The sequence below is a fragment of the Pogonomyrmex barbatus genome, unplaced genomic scaffold (assembly GCF_055798465.1).
Source record: "Pogonomyrmex barbatus isolate J1 unplaced genomic scaffold, ASM5579846v1 scaffold13, whole genome shotgun sequence".
Taxonomy (NCBI): domain Eukaryota; kingdom Metazoa; phylum Arthropoda; class Insecta; order Hymenoptera; family Formicidae; genus Pogonomyrmex; species Pogonomyrmex barbatus.
In genome coordinates this window covers 4,716,155-4,734,971 of record NW_028297109.1, presented here as the reverse complement: position 1 = coordinate 4,734,971, position 18,817 = coordinate 4,716,155, and the positions used below count along the sequence as shown (strand labels likewise).

Genomic DNA, 18,817 nt, shown 5'->3' with positions numbered 1-18,817 from the left:
TTTTAACTTTCTCTCTACATTCTCATATTTTAATTTTGCTAATTTCTAATTGTAGGATATTACACTAGCATAACGTTAAGACATTATTTCAATGCTCGAGTTTATTAAAAATATATAAATTAAATAATATGTATATAAACTAGTTAATTCTTAACTACATTTTAATTTACATTAAAATTTGTACTTTCTCAAATAAATAGAAGACATCTGTACACATAACATAACATGAGAATTTTTCTTTATGCTTGTAACACCGGTCTTTCATGCTTGCCTTCTAATGAATCATTAACAGATGCGTAACCAGTTCCACCCTGAAAAATTATAAAGGTTAGTATCAATATTTATGTCATTGATTTATGTGTGTCTATATCTGTACTATATCTGGAATATTTACTCTTTGCAGAGGGATGATATCCGACGGCGTCAATTTAGAATTGTCTAAAGGATTGATCCAGTCCTTTTTTATCAATTTTTCCACACATTCCATGGTAACCACATCACCACTGTAAATACAAAATAATTAAATATTTACACAATCATTATTTGTCATTCAACAAAGATAAACGTTCATTCATTGCCCTTACGTTGTTTTTATCACAGCACAGGGAACACTGTTGCCCAAAACATCATGTGTAATGGGACACATGTAACGTGCCTGTTTAACAATAAGCGATCTCTTGTCATCTGGATCCTGGACCACGGTGAATTTTATTGGAATCAGATCTTTCACTTTCAATGGTTTTCCACTGACAGGACAATAAATAGTCTTGTCAGGTTTCTGCAAAGAAATTTCTTTCGCTTCCGGCGTCTTTGAAGGTATCCAAAAGCTTGGTAACAATTTATCCTTGCCATTTTTCATATTGGAAACTGAAGTTTCATCCAAAGTACTAGAACCACTTGATACAATGGTCTTCTCAGTCTTTAGAAAATTCTGCAGCTTCTTCAGTTCCTCATTAGCCGTCTGTTCTTGTGATTGTTCCTATAATATATTAATATATTAACTGTGCAATCATCCTGACAATTTTATTTAGATTTGGAATTGGCACATAATGCTAATTACATGCTTTAATCTTAATTATAAAGCCATAAATAAATTAACCATTCACAAACAAATATTCTCGCAATGTAATGTTCGACTGCAATTGATCAATTTGCTCAGATATCAATGATTAAATTTTCTTCAAATGCAACGAGTTTTATCCATAATCTACCTCTTCCTTTTGTTTCTGCTTCTCATATTCCTTCAACTTCCTCGCGTATTCTCTTTTCTTAGTCAAAATATACTCCAATATCGCCTCCTTGTCGAATAGATAACCATCCTTTCTGTAATCACATACATTAGCGTTAACAAAAACACACATATTTGACAATGTGATAATGCACATATGTTCCATAAGATACATACGTTATCACTGGATTCCTGCAAGGTTGCAAAGTCAGACAGCAACAGTCAAAATCCTTGACGGAGTCCTTTCCCACTCGTTGAGTGTTGGTGCCATAACCTGACGCCGCGGCGTCCTTCTTCTTCTCGTGATACGTGTACACCGCACCCGCTGTGCAATTCCTGGCGTGTCGCGTCATCGCAGTTAAAAATTCGCGGAATAATTCTTCTCTTCGAAGACAACGCTACTCGTTTTCTTCGAGCGTCGTTCGTTCAAAAATCTACTCACAATGAACAAACTCAACAGAGAGAAACAAACGCCTCGAATGCCACGAAACCAGTATGGCGTCGTTATTTATTCTTTTCAGTTGAACTTCTTGCACCGTCATCTCTTCTCTTTTTCTTTCGAGGGTGGAGTAAAAAGGAGAAAAGATAAAACGTGCAAAAGTTCAGCTAAAAAGAACAGATCTAATATAACCCAGCACTCCGCGAAAAAAATATGTAAATACAATGGAGAAGCAAGAATAGAATTTAAGAATACAAGAATAAATATTAAATTTTGAAGATGAAAATTAAGAACGGAGATCAAATGTAATAAAAAAATAGACATAACTAAAAATAAGATACAGCTAACTAAATATAAGATACAGTTATATATATTTATTTCATTCAAAATGTGTACAAAATAATATATAAAATTTATATACTTTATATAAAATTTAATATTTATTTCTGTTCCTCCATTATGTGCAGAGTCTCACTCACACAAGTCATGCTTTTGGATGATACAATAAAATTAAATACGATAGAAACGTATCTGATATAAAAATTTTTTGAGATAAATATAATATGTTTATGATAAGACACTAATAATGCTTTTATTAGTTCCTGAATTTCGAAATATTAAAAGTGTCTTTTTATGCTAACATTCATTTTCAACTTTAAAATAGAATACATAATCAAAAATGACCATTCATATTTTATTATTCTACATCACTACTTTGATCATGTGATTTATTTTAATATTAAAAATGAACATCGAGCGTCAACGAATTGATATCTTTACGCAGCAAAATAATCATGTGATTGTCACGTAAATATCAAAGATTTGGAATTTACATAAGTATTCATATTTGATGTTGCCGTGTTGGCGCCTGATTGGTCGACGTGTGACTATGCTTCAAATTTTCTTTCTTCATTCTCACCTTTTCGACTAAGTTAGGAAATCATTTTTTTGTGGCGACGCCTCGAATCGTAAATTTCGCAAGTAGCGAATTTTGAAAGAATTATCTAGAATCTTCAAACTATTCTATAAAAAATGATTAAACAGATTGGCTTATGTCAGACTCGTTAAGATGGTGACTGTGCTAGAAATCAGAATATCAGCATAAAAAACTATTTTAACTTAACTGATAAACTTAATTGATAATTAATTTATCCGGTTTGAAGAAGAAAACCCGATTAATTACTAATCTAATCTCTTCTCCTAGCTACGCAACCTATTTCCTGCAAATTATATAATAAATACTTTAATAAATTGGCATATTTCGTTTGATAAATTAATTGCACTATCAATCATTAATGTTCATGTCTATTATAATTATTAATATTAATTTCTACTAAATCTTTCAATTCCATTTTCTTTCAGTTTAAATTTACTTCTTTTATATTCATTGCTACCAATGTAAATTAATTTTAATCTACACTTTTCTTAATTCTTAAATAAAAAAATAATAATAAAATTAAATCGAAATTGAAATTAATCTAAATTGATAAAAATAGACATTAATTTCCTCCTTATTTCTTTCTAATATTCTATTGAAACATTTCTACTGATGTGAATTAATTTTAATCTCGATTTAATTTATTTTTAGAAATTGAAAAAGATAAAAAGTAAATTTAAATTAATCATTAGAAGAAATAAATATAAATAAATCATCGAATCTGATCAAAGTGAATCTAAAAAAAAAATGCATAATAAAAAAAACCTCTGAAATTCTCTCCCTTTTTTCACGTGTTCACGTCACGACGTTTGTTAAGAATATTGCGGTAGAAATTATAAGCTCCTTATAAAGAAAAGAATGCACACAGCTTTTATTTACAAAGTCTGAGTCAGTGGAACGATGGCAAAGGTGATGTCCTCGTCGAAACGTCGAGACGTGAGTTCGAGCGTGCGCGCGCGGATTACCGAAACGTTATAGTCATGATACCGTTCAATATTCACAGTACGGAAAGAACTGGAAAGAATTGGAGGTCACTCAGGAACTCCGGAACTCGTGAACGATTTATTTTTTCTTGTCGCTTCCTTCGCTCCCGGATGTGCTACGCTCCCGTTTATGCTTCTTGCGCTTCTTGCGTTTCGAGCTCTTTTTCCGCTTCTTTTGCTTTCGCTTCTTCTCTTTGGACGACGACTCGGACTCGGATTCGCTGTCGCTGTCGCTGTCGCTATCGCTGTCGCTGTCACTGCTGTCCTCCGAGCTCTCGTGCTTCCTCTTGCGTTTCTTCTTGGACCTCTTTTCCCTGCGCTTCTTCCGCGCTTCCCGCAGCTTCCTCCGCAGCTCACGCTCGCGCAACTCCGTCAGCGGGGTGACGTAATTCTCATCGCTGTCCGAGCTCGTACTGCTCACATCCAGGACGATCTCCTTGTTGGGATCGATCTTGATGAAATTGCGGCACTGATAGGTTAAGTGCCCGGCGTAGCCGCATTTCTTGCAGGCGGGTCGCACTTGCTCCTTGCTCTGCGGTATCAGCCGGGAAAGGATACCGGGATCCATAATTGTTAGAATTGCCGACTACGTGCGATACGACACGACGTGACGCAACGGACGCAACGGACGCAACGGACGTCCTGTCAGAAAAATACACGTAAAACAAGAAATCTGATTAAGCGCGAGAGAATGTAGCTTGATATTAGATTTATTTTCCATTTTTACACTGGGCTACACTACACCTTCTACTTCGTTTTTGTCAAACTTTGAATATATATTTATTACATTTTAAGTACGATGAGTGTACATTAATCAGCTATAAAGAACAGACTACATAAATTATCGACATAAACGACGCCGAGCGCCACGACAATCGGCGACATGATCGACCGACACGTTCTCAAATCACGATCAGGCGATTTCAAGGAATCTCGGCGAATCGAAAAAGCCGTGGAAATTGGAGCTGCAGCCGAAAATAAACGGAGCACAGTTCGAATCGACAAAATCCTTGTCGGAAAATCGTTAATAAATTTCCAGTTTTTACAATAGGAGAGAAAACGAATTACATCGTCGGAGTCGTTACGCGGGAAGAGATCATTTCTATGTAGAATTATCTGAATTCAAATAATCAGAAAAAATTAATAGGACGTTCAATAAGAGATAAAAGTGCGGAAACGACGCCGCCTATGTGGTCCAGAATTATCTCCGGTACGCCGAGAAAAGCCTCGAACTCGGCGAGCGAGCGAGAGAGAGAGAGAGAGAGAGAAAAAGAGAGAGCATTGGTCGATCGCGTCGTCGCACGTGCACAGCTATGCGTATTACATACGCACACGCGACATGTACATGCGTCCATCTATTTCGAAGAGCACGTTGCGAGTAATCGCGATGGTTCTAGATTCTCCTGAGAGCTCCGTCACTTCCGGTGATGCGCGAGTCAAGCGAGCGAGAGACCGGCCCGACGCCGAACGGAAAATCCCTGCGTGAAAATCGACGCTCCTCTCGAATCGTTAATTCGCCCGATTAATTTTCACGGCAATGTCACCTGCCGCGCGACACGCGATTCCGCTCGTGACTCGTCTCGAGATGCTCGCTTGATAGAACATTCTAGAAGCCGGCAGTTTCCGCTTTCTAGAATATTCGGCGCTCGATAAAAGCCGACGCGACGCGCCACTATTGAATACTCACCTCTGTGACTGCGTGCTGAGCGGTTCGTTGTTTCGCGACCGATTTTCTCCCCGCGTACACCGTACGTCTACGTTCGAATTTGCAGTGTGATTCTGTGACTCGTACGTTCGGCGTCTGTAGTGTTCTATTCACCGATCTGCATCTCGTCCGACTGATATCGCAAGGATGCCCGAAGACGTGAGCATGACGGATGCCGGCGAGGTGGAGACCTTCGCCTTCCAGGCCGAGATCGCCCAGTTGATGAGTTTGATCATCAACACCTTTTACTCGAACAAGGAAATCTTCATCCGAGAATTGATTTCCAACTCGTCCGATGTGAGTACACCGTCGTTTTTTTTAATTCAATTAAATAATGAAATTTTTCCCCACGTGTCCTACATTTTCTGGCTTATCTAATTGAAAATTCTTTCGAAATTCTCTCGTAATTTTATATTTTAGATAAATATGTAGTGTACAATGCTCTTTCCTCCAATTTTTCTATAATTTTCATAGAATATATTTTAAGAAAGAAAATCGTCGCTCTTAATTTTTTTTTTACTTTCGGTTTGACATCGATAAATGATAGAAAATGATAATTTATGGCTGCATATTTATCACATTATCTGTTTTAATTAATCAAAAATATTTTCTTTATTCTTATTTTCTTATATAATTTAAATTATAGCAGAGAATAGTGATTCAAAATTTATTATTTTGAAATTAAAATAAGATTTGATTGATGACGATTTTTCTTTTCAGAATATATTCTATACATGAAAATATACAAATTTATAATTGGAAGAGAGTGTTATACTGCATATTTATTATATTTTATTTTAACGAAATTCAATGAATGTGAATTTTATATCATGTAGTAATTAATATATAACACTATCTTTCTGTTTGTTATTCATGAGTATTAAGAAAATAAAAAATTGTATAAATTTACGAATAATCAAATAAATATGGATACATGATGAATTTTGTTACTGAAATCTTTGTGAATCATTTTAGGCGTTGGACAAGATCCGCTATGAATCACTTACGGATCCATCCAAGCTGGATACCTGTAAGGAACTATTCATTAAAATTATTCCGAACAAGAACGATCGTACCCTGACAATTCTTGATTCGTAAGTATTAATCTGTCATAAAGATAAGTGTATGATATACAGTGTATAATATAACAGTTGTTTTTAAATTAAATTTTTTTTACAGTGGCATTGGCATGACTAAGGCTGATCTTGTAAATAATCTGGGTACAATCGCCAAGTCAGGCACAAAGGCATTCATGGAGGCCCTGCAAGCAGGCGCTGATATTTCCATGATTGGACAGTTTGGTGTAGGTTTCTACTCGGCGTACCTCGTAGCTGATAAAGTCATCGTAATCTCCAAGCACAACGATGACGAGCAGTACTTGTGGGAGTCTTCTGCTGGTGGTTCGTTCACCGTTCGTCCTGATAACGGCGAACCTATTGGACGAGGCACTAAGATCATCCTGCACATCAAGGAAGATCAGACGGAATACCTCGAGGAGTCGAAGATCAAAGAAATCGTCAAGAAACATTCTCAGTTCATTGGCTATCCCATTAAACTTGTCGTCGAGAAGGAACGAGACAAGGAACTGAGTGAGGACGAGGAGGAGGAGCCCGCAAAGGAGGGCGAGACAGAGGATGAGAAGCCCAAGATTGAGGATGTCGGCGAGGATGAGGAAGAAGATAAACCTAAGGATGAGAAGAAAAAGAAGAAGAAGACCATCAAGGAAAAATACACCGAAGACGAGGAGTTGAACAAGACGAAACCGATCTGGACGAGAAATCCGGATGACATTACGCAGGAGGAGTATGGCGAGTTCTATAAGAGCTTGACCAACGACTGGGAAGACCATCTGGCTGTGAAGCATTTCTCGGTTGAAGGACAGCTTGAATTCAGAGCTCTTTTGTTTATCCCACGTCGTGCGCCCTTCGACTTGTTTGAGAACAAGAAGAGGAAGAACAACATTAAACTGTATGTGCGTCGCGTCTTTATTATGGACAATTGCGAGGACTTGATCCCAGAATACTTGAACTTCATCAAGGGCGTCGTAGACAGCGAAGATTTACCTCTGAACATTTCTCGTGAGATGCTGCAACAAAATAAGATTCTAAAGGTTATCAGAAAGAATCTTGTCAAGAAATGCCTGGAACTCTTCGAGGAATTGTCAGAAGACAAAGAGAATTACAAGAAGTGCTACGAGCAATTCAGCAAGAATTTGAAACTGGGTATCCACGAAGATAGCCAGAATAGAAAGAAGCTGTCGGAGCTGTTGCGTTATCACACTTCTGCATCCGGCGACGAGATGTGTTCGCTCAAGGATTATGTTGGTAGAATGAAGGAGAACCAGAAGCACATTTACTACATCACTGGCGAGAGCAGGGAGCAGGTAGCCAACAGTTCGTTTGTGGAGCGCGTGAAGAAGCGTGGCTTCGAGGTCGTCTACATGACGGAGCCCATCGATGAGTATGTCGTTCAGCAATTGAAGGAATTCGATGGAAAGCAGTTGGTGTCTGTCACGAAGGAGGGTCTGGAATTGCCAGAGGATGAGGAGGAGAAGAAGAAGCGCGAGGAGGATAAAGCCAAATTTGAAAATCTTTGCAAAGTTATGAAGGATATCTTGGATAAGAAGGTAGAGAAGGTGGTAGTATCCAACAGGTTGGTCGATTCTCCTTGCTGCATCGTCACGTCGCAGTACGGCTGGACGGCAAACATGGAGAGAATCATGAAGGCACAGGCACTCCGTGACACGTCTACCATGGGATATATGGCTGCGAAAAAACATCTCGAGATCAACCCCGATCATCCTATCATGGAGAATCTGAGGCAAAAGGCTGAGGCCGATAAGCACGACAAGTCTGTCAAAGATCTAGTCATGTTATTGTTCGAGACTGCTCTCTTGTCGTCCGGCTTCGCGCTCGAGGACCCGCAGGTGCATGCGTCTAGAATATACAGAATGATCAAGCTCGGTCTGGGCTTTGACGACGAAGATACGTCGAACGCTGAAGACGAAAAGATGGATATGGAAGTGCCCACGTTGGAGGGTGACACGGAAGAGGCGTCGAGGATGGAGGAAGTAGATTAAGCTTTAAATTAAATCGCAAGAATTGTGAAATATTAATAAGTCTCAAATCCAAAGACTTTAGACCCCGCGAAACGAGAGACTGTTTTTAGTTTTATTTATTGTCTCGAGTGTTCTCATCCATTTTTTTTTTTTTTGTTTATTTTGGTCCTTATTTGCCGGTGAGATATGTGTCATACATACTTAGAGCAAATGAGCATCTGTATTAACTTTACAGAATATTGAACAGACTTCTGAATTCTGTTTTCCGCACACAATTCTATCGACAAGCAAAGACCAGTTCGCCGTTTAATTATGTTAAACCATGCATTCTCTTACATTTTACATACCGATTCGTTTTTCACTTCACAATAACATTCTTTCGTATTTTTGCGTATTTCATACTTACATCATTCCATCGATATCACCTCAAATTAGTTGATAGAATAAACATGTAAACATGCGCAGTAAAATAAAAGGAATCGTATTTAATCAATTTTGAAGTATCTTCATCCAGATATTACATCCACATCCTGCGAATCCTTTATTTCGAAAAATTATAACTCGTCATTCTGTAATCTAAAAAATATTTTGATTTTAAATAGTGTTTGATAAAAGTAATTGATGAATAATTTGAGTTTTTTTTTTTAAATTTCATATTGTACTTAAAATTATGTCATGAGAATTGAAAAATGCAAGTATTTTGTCTATTAATTGTTTCTTAATCTTCCATTTTATTTTAATTTGCATTTAATTCTTTCTTATAGCAAAAATATAAAATGAATAAAACAAAGCTCTGAAATTCAAATTAAATATAGAAAGAAAAACAAAGACAATACTAGCTATCAATATATAAATCAATATATAAAAGAAATTGAATAATTACAAAAATAAAACATTTTGATTCGATTACTTGAGTCCTTTAATAATACATAAAATATTAATAGAAAATTAAATTATTATAACAGTAATTAATCAGACAACAATACGTATTTTCTTACATCAATTGATATAGCTACAATAAAGTTTTTTAATTTTTTAAAGTTTTTTAATTATTTAAAATTTAAGTACTAAAAAATGATTACATAACAATTTTTTCCCGATGTTATATAAATATTAAAATTTCTCATTTAACAATATAGTTGTAACATACAATTCATATATATTACACTTATTATGTTGAATGGACATTTATATCTAATATAGATATAAATGTTATTAATTAATACGTTTATTGGGATATAAAAGCGTGATAATAAAGGAGTTAAATTGTAATATGTATATAATTTTTTTAATTTGCTAGGAGCAAGTTACAGAATGGGCCGTTGGGACTGAGAGAACACCAATTGCCGAGATTAATCATTTACTTTTTAATTACCTAAGCAAAATCTATAAATTGTTTGATAAAAATATTAAATTCTAATATACAAATTTTCTTTCAATAAGTTCAGCGATAAATTTTCTCCTGATATTTTTTTAACAAAAACGCATCAGGGATTGTCATAATAAATTATGATCAACATTCAAGCTCTAATAAATAAAAAATATTTTTCATGGCAATAATCGGACCGTCTAACCTAACCTAACCTAACATCACGCGGAGTGAGTTTGCTCTTTCTCAAGTGGCGTGCATCTGCTGCCACCCTCTGCACTCTGGAGTACGCGCGCGGGAGAGAAGCGGAGCAAGAGGACATTACTGCGCGAGGCCAGGTGCGAAAGGTGGTAAAACGAACGGACCTTCCGGACGCGATTTCTCATTTCGGCCGACCCCCCCCCCTCTCATGCGCGCCAGCTCGTAACTCGAAATCGGAGCGTAGAGTGCGACACCGTGTCGCGCGGCGTGTGGCGTGTTGTCGCGTGCGTGTTGCCACATCACCACCGAATCCAAGCGAATACTTCGGAGCGTATACTCGCGGTGTGTAGGTCGCGCTCGCACCGACATCGCAGGCTACCTCTCATTGCTGCCCCTCGTCGCGGCCGAACGCCTTTTACGTGGGAACGTAAGGGACCGTGAAGTGTCGAAGAGCCGTGTGTGTGTGTGTGTGAAGGGCCTCGCCTCGTCTCAGTCTTCTGTTGCCTCCGCAAAAGTCTCAGCGGCCAACATGTCAACTCGTTCGAGCTCCTGAGTTAGCAGCCCGCCTCGCGAGAACAACTTCCTCTCCTCCTCTCCCCCCTCCCCCTCTTCCCTTCGGAACGCACCACGAGGAGCGATAACTCGCAGTCACGAGCGCAGCTGCTACCGAACTCTCGAATCGAGAGCGCACGTGCGGATCACTGGAGCCGAGCGTACCGACGTTGTTCGCACCGACTTTCCTGTCCCGAGGAGGAGACCGTCGTCAACGGCACCATGAGCGCACCCCAGGCACCGGTGAAACTGCGGAACGGAGTGGTGAAGCAGGTGAGGGATCTCCGCCGTACGCCACCGGCCTCTCGCGCGAACGATACTTGTGACTCGTGGTCGTCCACGATGTTGCTTTCCTGCCCGTACGCCCAGCTGGCAGGAAGCATATGGTGGCAATCCGGAGTATCGTCGCCATGCGACGTTCCTTCATGTGTTTCCAGATATATTTCTTAAATATTTGTCACGTTAACGAGAATATTTATTGCCTTTTTTACATTCGCCTTTTTTGTCTTTTCCCTTATCTTTTATCGAGTGCCTCCAGTGAGAGCTTGTTACGATTCTAGCAATTTCACTCTACAATTCGAGAAAATTTTATAAGATATTAGCAGTTGCATAATTGGTAGTGTAATTCGAGTCAAGGTATAGTAAAATGGAATACTTTAAGATTTCTTATGATTTAATAATTCCATAGGTGACATCGGGAGATACCGTTGTCATCCGTGGACAACCTATGGGAGGTCCTCCACCTGAGGTAACCATCACTTTGTGCAACATTACCGCTCCAAAGTTAGAACGTTGGAAAGGAAATGATAGGTACATATATATTTTTTCCTAGTTATTTTCTAAATTTTGGGTTATGGAGAGATTTTTGATTATATAAATACATATAGATAGTAATTCAATTACAAAAATGAATAACGACTTATATATTTGTAGCATGGATGAAACCAAAGACGAGCCATATGCATGGGAAGCCAGGGAGTTCTTACGCCGGAAATTGATTGGTCAAGATGTCACCTTTGCTACTGAAAAATCAGTGAACACAGCCAGAACATATGGAACTGTCTGGTTAGGAAAAGGTATTTGTTATTTGTATTAGAATTTGAAAAATTGATTATATTTCACATATAATCGAGATGATCATCATGCAGATAGAAATGGCGAGAACGTGATCGAAACTTTGGTATCTGAGGGTCTGGTAACCGTCAAGAAAGACAATCGCAATCCTACTGCTGAGCAACAACGATTGGTCGAATTGGAAAACATCGCGAAGACCGCGAAGAAAGGAAAGTGGTCGGACTCGCCGGCTTCCGAGCACGTGCGGGACATCAAATGGACTGTTGATGATCCCCGGAAATTGGTCGAAAAATTCGGCAAAAAGCCGATCAAGGCAGTGATCGAATTCGTCTTCGATGGCTCTACCGTGAAGGCTTTTCTTCTACCCGATTTTTATAATATAACGTTGATGATTTCGGGCGTTCGTTGTCCGGGCTGGCCCAACGGACGTCGCGAAAATTCCGTCGGCGATCCTTACGCGGACGAGGCTAGATACTTTGTAGAATCGCGGCTCTTACACAGAGACGTCGAGATCGTGCTGGAATCGGTTAACAATAACAACTTCATTGGCAGCATTATTCATCCCAAAGGTAGATTAGGCAAATTACGTTAAATGAGCGTCTGCATATGATAAATTATATGTAATAAATGTTCGTAATGAGATTGAGATTGTTTGAACATATTTGTTGTTTTTTTTTTTTTTATTAGGAAATATTGCTGAAATTCTGCTGAGCGAGGGTTTCGCGAAATGTCAGGATTGGTCAATCAGCAACAGTAGATCCGGCGCGGAGAAGCTGTACCTCGCCGAGAAAGCTGCGAAGGAGGCGCGTTTGCGCCTATGGAAGGACTACAAGCCGTCTGGACCGCAGATTGAATTTACCGGCACTGTTGTGGAAATTGTTAACGCAGACGCGCTCATCATTCGAACACAGAATGGAGAGAACAAGAAAGTATTTCTGAGCAGCATTCGTCCACCTACTCGTGAGAAAAAGAATATCGAGGACAGCAACAATACTACTCGACCGAAAGATTTCAGACCTCTCTATGACATACCGTGGATGTTGGAGGCGCGAGAATTCCTGCGTGAGAAATTCATCAGGAAAAATGTAAAAGTAGTGGTCGATTATACACAGCCGGCTAGGGACAATTTCCCGGAAAAGCTGTGCTGCACTGTAACCTGTGGCAAAACGTAAGTGTAAATTAATAATTTACGATGAGATCCGCTTGTTTTCTAATTATGATTTACATTATGAATTATCAATAATTGATAATTTCTATCTTGTTACTATGCCAACAGAAACATCGCAGAGGCACTGGTCGCTCGGGGTCTCGCGCGAGTGATCAAGTACAGACAGAACGATGATCAGCGTTCCTCTCACTACAATCTCTTGCAAGTAGCTGAGAGCAAGGCAGAGAAATCGCAGCACGGGTTGCACGCGAAGAAAGACATTCCAGTTCACAGAATAGTGGATCTCTCGAACGATCCCTCAAAGGCGAAAGCGTTCTTGACTTCGCTCAAACGGGCGCAGGGAATAAGAGCGGTTGTTGAGTTCGTGACGAGCGGCTCGCGGTTGAAGCTCTATCTTCCCAAAGAGGATTACGTCATCACGTTCGTACTGGCTGGAATAAGAACTCCGCGCTGTCAGCGAACGCTGCCCGGCGGCGGAGTGGTGAAAGCCGACGAATACGGTGAGAAAGCTCTCGCCTTCACCAAGGAGCACTGTTTCCAACGAGATGTGGAGATCAAGATCGAGAACACGGAATCAAAGTTGAGCGGTTTCATCGGTTGGCTAACGGTGAACGATGTCAATATGTCTGTCGCTCTGGTCGAAGAAGGTTTGGCTGAGGTCGTGAATTTCCCAGACTCTGGAGAAGTCACGAGAACTCTTAAAGCCGCAGAGGAACGTGCAAAAACGAAGAAACTTAATGTAAGTAAACCGCCTAATTACTAAATAATGTACCTTTTTCAGAAAATTGAAATATGATTTACGTTATAGATCTGGAAGAATCGCGTGGAAACACCGGTGGAGACTGACAAGATCGTAGATGAGAAAGAAGGGCAGGAGCGCAAGATCGATTACCAGAAAGTTGTAATCTCCGAGGTTACCGATGATCTTCATTTCTACGCTCAATTTGTTGATCAGGGTAGCTTACTGGAGAGCATGCTTTTGCAATTACGTCAGGAGTTGGCTGCTAACCCGCCACTTCCTGGTGCTTACAAGCCGACCAGGGGAGATCTAGCGGTCGCGAAATTCAGCGGTGACGATCAGTGGTATCGTGTGAAAACGGAAAAGGTCTCCGGTACCAACGTCAGCGTCTTCTACATCGATTACGGAAACAGAGAGACCCTCAATGTTACGCGAGTCGCCGATCTACCTGCGCGTTTCGCGACCGATAAACCATACGCTCACGAATACGCACTCGCGTGCGTAACACTTCCGAGCGACGTAAATATGATTTATCCTTTTACAATTTATTTTTTGAAAATAAATATATATGTAAATGTTAAATGGCGTTTTTATAGACGGATGACAAGAGAGCGGCGGTGGACGCGTTTAAGGAAGATGTATTGGACAAAATCTTGCTCTTAAATGTTGAGTACAAGTTAGGTAACAACGTAACCGCCGTAACATTGGTGCATCCTAGCACAAACGAAGATATCGGAAAAGGTCTTATCTCTGACGGATTCTTGCATGTTCAGAAACATCGGGATAGGAGGCTCGTTAAACTGGTTAGTCTATCTTTGCTGTATGCGTGATCATTTATCGTAATAAAATTGATGATTTATATTTATATACGTATATTTATTATTTGCAGATCGAGGAATATAAGAAGGCTGAAGAAGACGCGAAGCACAACCATCGCAATATCTGGATGTATGGGGACGTAAGGCCGGAAGACGACGATAAAGAATTTGGATTGTAATTGATACAAATGCTCAACAATGTGGGATATAAGCATTATTGATATGGGGAAAAAGAAAAGACAGATTATGTTATAAAAAAAATATGCAGCGTAACAACAGAATACATATATAATACTATGTAACGCTACATAGATAAAAATAACAGTGGTGAATGTCGATATGAGAGCTACATGCCGCGTTAGTCTCGATACACAATTATATCTCGATACATAAAGAGAGAATTGTACATAACGATTTTAATAATTTCTGTAATACAATGAACAAAATATGCGTTTGTAGTCATCGAACGAGACTACGCAGCCATTGGCTATTACATGTATTCTCATCGACATGAACATTCGTTATTAACTTGGTGCCACAAATGAAAATTATTTGAGGACCCGATATTTTCAATTTGGTATGAAATCTTCAATGTGCAATTCAATGCAGTGTTAGGTACACTTGATCATGTTAGATACGTTAATTGCTTTTCCTATTGATAAACAATAATCATGTTTAACTCATGTACGCGCTACTCTTTTCAAGTTTTTATATGCAAGGATGATCATGTAGATGTAGAATTTATAATCGCAGATTTAATCTGGCACTGATAGATAAACCGAGATAGAGAAAATTCATATCAATAGAGTATCAAAGTATTTTCAACTGAAAATTGACATCCGCACATTTTTGTGTCATGAGAAATGTTTCAACTTTTAAATGACACATGGGTGCACGCGCGCATACACGAATTCAGCATAATACAAATGGGGATATAATATAGTAATAATATAATGTGAAGGAAGATACTGTACAATTATACTGTCTTTCTTGCCATCTCTTTCTGGACAAATTTCACGTTATCCATGTACGTTATATGCATAAACAAGTTTGATATTAATGTACTTACAAGAAATTATTTATGCAGTTGTCCTACTAATCAGTCCTACAAATTACAGTACAACAAATATAAAATTTAAATGTTTAAAATATATTTACGACAAATAAATGTTATCTACCGTGTGTTCGGTAGAACTAATTCGCAATTTTTTCTCCGATACAAAGAATATATATGTAGATTCTATGCACCACGGAATATTCGCACGTTTATTTTACTGAAACTCTGCATATACATTACATATATATTGTATCTTTAATTCATCATCTTCACTATGCTGGAAACAATTTTCTAATTTTTTTAGATACTTTTTGTGATGCTAAACTTTTATTTGTGATATTTTCTTCACGTTATTATTGACTTTATTTTGTAAATAAAAAAATCCTATTGGATATTTGATATACCGTACACACTGTAGAATCAGAAAGAAAAAGAAAGACTTGTTTAAATTATGTTAAGGATATCATTTTTTTTTTAAATCCATAAGATACAGGAATTTGTTATATTGATATGTTTGATTCCTTTACATTACTGTTATATATAGCGATAATCTTTAGATATTTCAGGTATTTTTCTCTCTTTTTCTGCAATATGAATAATATAGAATAAACAGAGAGTATCGTAATTATATTGTAGAAATGTCTGAAATGTTTTGACTGATCAAGAAATTTAAATAAATACAAGAGGAATGTTTTCCAATATGTTAAATGCACTAAAATTACATCTGTATCACTGCTTGTAAAGTGAAGTTACGATTTAACAATTGAATGCACCTTTCTTGTGAATTTTTGATTATTCTTGTGAATTTTGAATTAACATGAAGTTCTCTCCTAGTTGCGATCAGTATTTGTCATTGATACATAATGAATAGTATTCAATCTCTCGCGGCATGTTCATTATATCGAGGTGTTATTTCAAATAATAAATTGAATATTTTATTATGAAGTAGAAAATAATTTTAATATCACACAATTTTTTATGTGTCATTAACTTGAACTATCGTTCTTAGAAGAATGTTTAATCACATTTGCGTCCCAAGAACACGAGTATAAATCGTCTTTACACCATGCGAGTCCTCGTACAAAATCGTTATGACTATTATCTTCATATATCTGCAACAATTCTCTATGAGTATCGAGTACCTTTACCAATGTGTTATCAAAACAACACGCCAATTGTTCTTTCCTGGAAAATAGATAAGTTTTTTTATTTTAACAACTTATCACATCAAGAGTATATAAGAGATATTCTGTATGAGCTATTGTACAGTTGAGTAAATTGTTATTTCCAGTAAATCTTTACCTTTCTGGATTTGGATTGAATAACAACTTATGTATGCCTCTATCACATTCGATTGATTCATACAATGGTGTCTCCGTTTGTCTGATATCTATTAATGCAATGTTACCATCAGTCGTACCTATTGCTATGAGATGATCCAAGGTAGTATTCCAGGCTACTGCTGATAAAGGACTTTCATTTTTCTTAAAAATATCTTTAAAGAAAAAAAAATTGAAAAACAATTTGAAAGATATAGAAGAGATAAACAAGATAAAATGATCATAAATAAACATACAAGTAGCTGGTTTAGCTTGTCTAATGTCCCAGAGTAACGATTCACAATCTAAAGAGACTGATGTAAATATAGAATCGCATATAGGATTTACATCTATACTAGTGATAACATCTGTATGTGCATAACTGTACGAATAAGTTGTGATTAAATCCTCCACATCCCAGATTTTTAAACTATAACAAATAATAAGATTAATATTGTTTTCTTGATATCAGATACTTCAGAAATATCTTACCAACAATCCATCCCTCCTGTGACAATGTTTTTTTTATTAGAAAATACTGATACTGTCAAGACACTGTCGTCATGCTGACAGGCATATTCGAGCTGACGGAATTCTTTCCCTGTTTGGGAAGTAATTATCTCACAGATCTGTACAGCTCCACTATCCTCTACAATAGCAAATTTATTTTGACTCAGATAAGCGGCGTCACAGATTCCACTGTCCATCTGCTGTGTCAAGGTTGCTTTTTCTCTTGAGAAATCTGCAATATCATTATAATACCAGAAAGTACCGTTCCAATAGAGATCAACCATGTTAGTACCTCCAAGAATAGCATTGTTTTCTACAATAGAGATTAACATAGGATTAGATATGATGATTAACAAACAAAGAGATTGGAGTTGTGAGCATGCTTTTTACCGTCGTAAATTAAGAGAACTTGTAGCTGCCTGGTATCAACGGGTGTACGATTTTTCATGAACGTTATGTTCCTAAAAACATCCCCGTTTAAATTTGGCGTGTCCCAACATTCAGCCATCACGAGCCGGTCCGCGTGAACTCGTCGTTGTTAAATTACAAAAAAATTAAGAAAGAATTAGTTTTGCAGCGCGATGTTTTTTATCTCGATCGTAATTCTTTTTTTCAGAGTCGAAATTTTAGAGAATTAATCGCGAATTTTTCTTTTTTTAACAATCGTTCGCGAATGCAATAAGAGGTTAGGGACGCGCGTGCTCCACACACACATATACGCACACATATAACTACGAACATTCTCACACGCATGCTCATTAGGCATAGATGGGATCAAAAGGAACATTCGGGTGATTGAAGATGAAAGAACAGTTAATTCGGCCGCGGAAGAGCGAGTGGAAAAAACCGATGAACTCAAATGGCGAACAAAATAAAATAGTATTAAAAAATGAAAAATACAGGACACAGAAACGAATTTTCTTATTTCGAAGCGAATAAAAGTGAAAAATGAAAGAAAGATAAAACTCAAGGTTTGTTCTTTCTAACCTTCTGCATTTATTATATTTTTTCTTTTTTTCTCCGACGTTTAATTACATATCCATCTCAATTTAAATACGAAAAGTGTAGCACTCAGCTAATGAGGAAATAATAAAAACATAAAAAGCGGAAACGAATTTTCTTATTTTGAAGTGAACGAAAATGAAAAAGAAAGAAAGAAAAATATACAAATCAAGATCACAATCATTTATTTTTTCTAAACTTTCTGCATTTATTAGATCTTTTTTCTTTTTCTCTTCGATAGCCAAATATATATCCATCTCGATTTAAATATGGAAAATATGGCACGGCTACCTTCAATTGACTAGGAATGTTCATTTCTACCATCGTTTATTATTTTCAATCTCGCATTAACTTAATCTTTATCTCTCTTTAATTTCTAGAATCAAGAAGATAAAAAAATTAAGATAAACCGAGTTTAAAGTTAATCAGTTAATCGTTGGTGAGAGTGCAAAAATGAAAAGCCGAACAAACCGCTTTACCGACCGTGGCGTGACGTAACGCGGCCTCTACACTTCGTACAGTTCCCCGTCGCGGCGCATGCGCAGCGAACGCCAGCCACGAATCGGAATCAGTTCAACGGAATCTCGGAAAGACACGGCACGCTACGGGACGAACGCACGACGTTGTTGTACACGGCCGACGCGGGGAATCGCGACGA

The 18,817-nt window shown here is 37.8% G+C and overlaps 5 protein-coding genes and 1 long non-coding RNA gene across 9 annotated transcripts; 2 read left to right on the top strand and 4 right to left on the bottom strand.

Annotated features, from left to right (window-relative positions):
• Window positions 1–83: 83 nt before the first annotated feature.
• Window positions 84–3,656, bottom strand: LOC105425895 (nitric oxide synthase-interacting protein homolog). Of its 2 annotated transcripts, none has more exons than XM_011636884.3 (6): window positions 3,370–3,656; window positions 1,406–1,662; window positions 1,212–1,323; window positions 585–979; window positions 395–503; window positions 84–311 (listed from the first exon to the last, which is right to left on the bottom strand). In XM_011636884.3, the coding sequence occupies exons 2-6, from the start codon at window positions 1,579–1,581 to the stop codon at window positions 240–242; spliced, it is 864 nt and encodes a 287-aa protein (XP_011635186.1). In that variant the 5' UTR covers window positions 1,582–1,662; window positions 3,370–3,656; the 3' UTR covers window positions 84–239. The 2 variants fall into 2 exon arrangements, with proteins under 2 accessions (XP_011635186.1, XP_011635187.1); XM_011636885.3 differs by having other exon boundaries at window positions 3,484–3,656.
• On the bottom strand, window positions 3,449–5,093 carry LOC105425897 (uncharacterized). Its single transcript, XM_011636886.3, has one exon. The coding sequence runs from the start codon at window positions 4,153–4,155 to the stop codon at window positions 3,667–3,669; it is 489 nt and encodes a 162-aa protein (XP_011635188.2). The 5' UTR covers window positions 4,156–5,093; the 3' UTR covers window positions 3,449–3,666.
• A 165-nt stretch (window positions 5,094–5,258) lies between these two features.
• On the top strand, window positions 5,259–8,843 carry Hsp90 (heat shock protein 90). The gene is made up of 3 exons (XM_011636883.2): window positions 5,259–5,589; window positions 6,268–6,386; window positions 6,472–8,843. The coding sequence occupies exons 1-3, from the start codon at window positions 5,440–5,442 to the stop codon at window positions 8,369–8,371; spliced, it is 2,169 nt and encodes a 722-aa protein (XP_011635185.1). The 5' UTR covers window positions 5,259–5,439; the 3' UTR covers window positions 8,372–8,843.
• LOC112552520 (uncharacterized) lies at window positions 7,976–9,862 on the bottom strand. The gene is made up of 2 exons (XR_016138238.1): window positions 9,726–9,862; window positions 7,976–8,926 (listed from the first exon to the last, which is right to left on the bottom strand). It is a non-coding gene; the product is annotated as an uncharacterized LOC112552520 (long non-coding RNA).
• Window positions 9,863–10,194: 332 nt separating this feature from the next.
• Window positions 10,195–16,623, top strand: Tudor-SN (staphylococcal nuclease domain-containing protein 1). The gene is made up of 9 exons (XM_011636881.3): window positions 10,195–10,745; window positions 11,161–11,282; window positions 11,406–11,548; window positions 11,621–12,115; window positions 12,234–12,714; window positions 12,823–13,453; window positions 13,523–13,972; window positions 14,050–14,256; window positions 14,343–16,623. The coding sequence occupies exons 1-9, from the start codon at window positions 10,695–10,697 to the stop codon at window positions 14,448–14,450; spliced, it is 2,688 nt and encodes an 895-aa protein (XP_011635183.1). The 5' UTR covers window positions 10,195–10,694; the 3' UTR covers window positions 14,451–16,623.
• LOC105425893 (methylosome protein WDR77) lies at window positions 16,262–18,782 on the bottom strand. 3 transcript variants are annotated; one of them, XM_089072192.1, is made up of 6 exons: window positions 18,643–18,782; window positions 17,548–17,618; window positions 17,140–17,470; window positions 16,905–17,077; window positions 16,631–16,823; window positions 16,262–16,513 (listed from the first exon to the last, which is right to left on the bottom strand). In XM_089072192.1, exons 2-6 carry the CDS (start codon window positions 17,603–17,605, stop codon window positions 16,315–16,317), a joined length of 954 nt encoding a protein of 317 aa, XP_088928318.1. In that variant the 5' UTR covers window positions 17,606–17,618; window positions 18,643–18,782; the 3' UTR covers window positions 16,262–16,314. The 3 variants fall into 3 exon arrangements, with proteins under 3 accessions (XP_088928318.1, XP_088928316.1, XP_011635184.2); XM_089072190.1 differs by having other exon boundaries at window positions 18,631–18,768; XM_011636882.3 differs by lacking the exon at window positions 18,643–18,782 and having other exon boundaries at window positions 17,548–18,123.
• Between the last annotated feature and the right edge of the window lie 35 nt (window positions 18,783–18,817).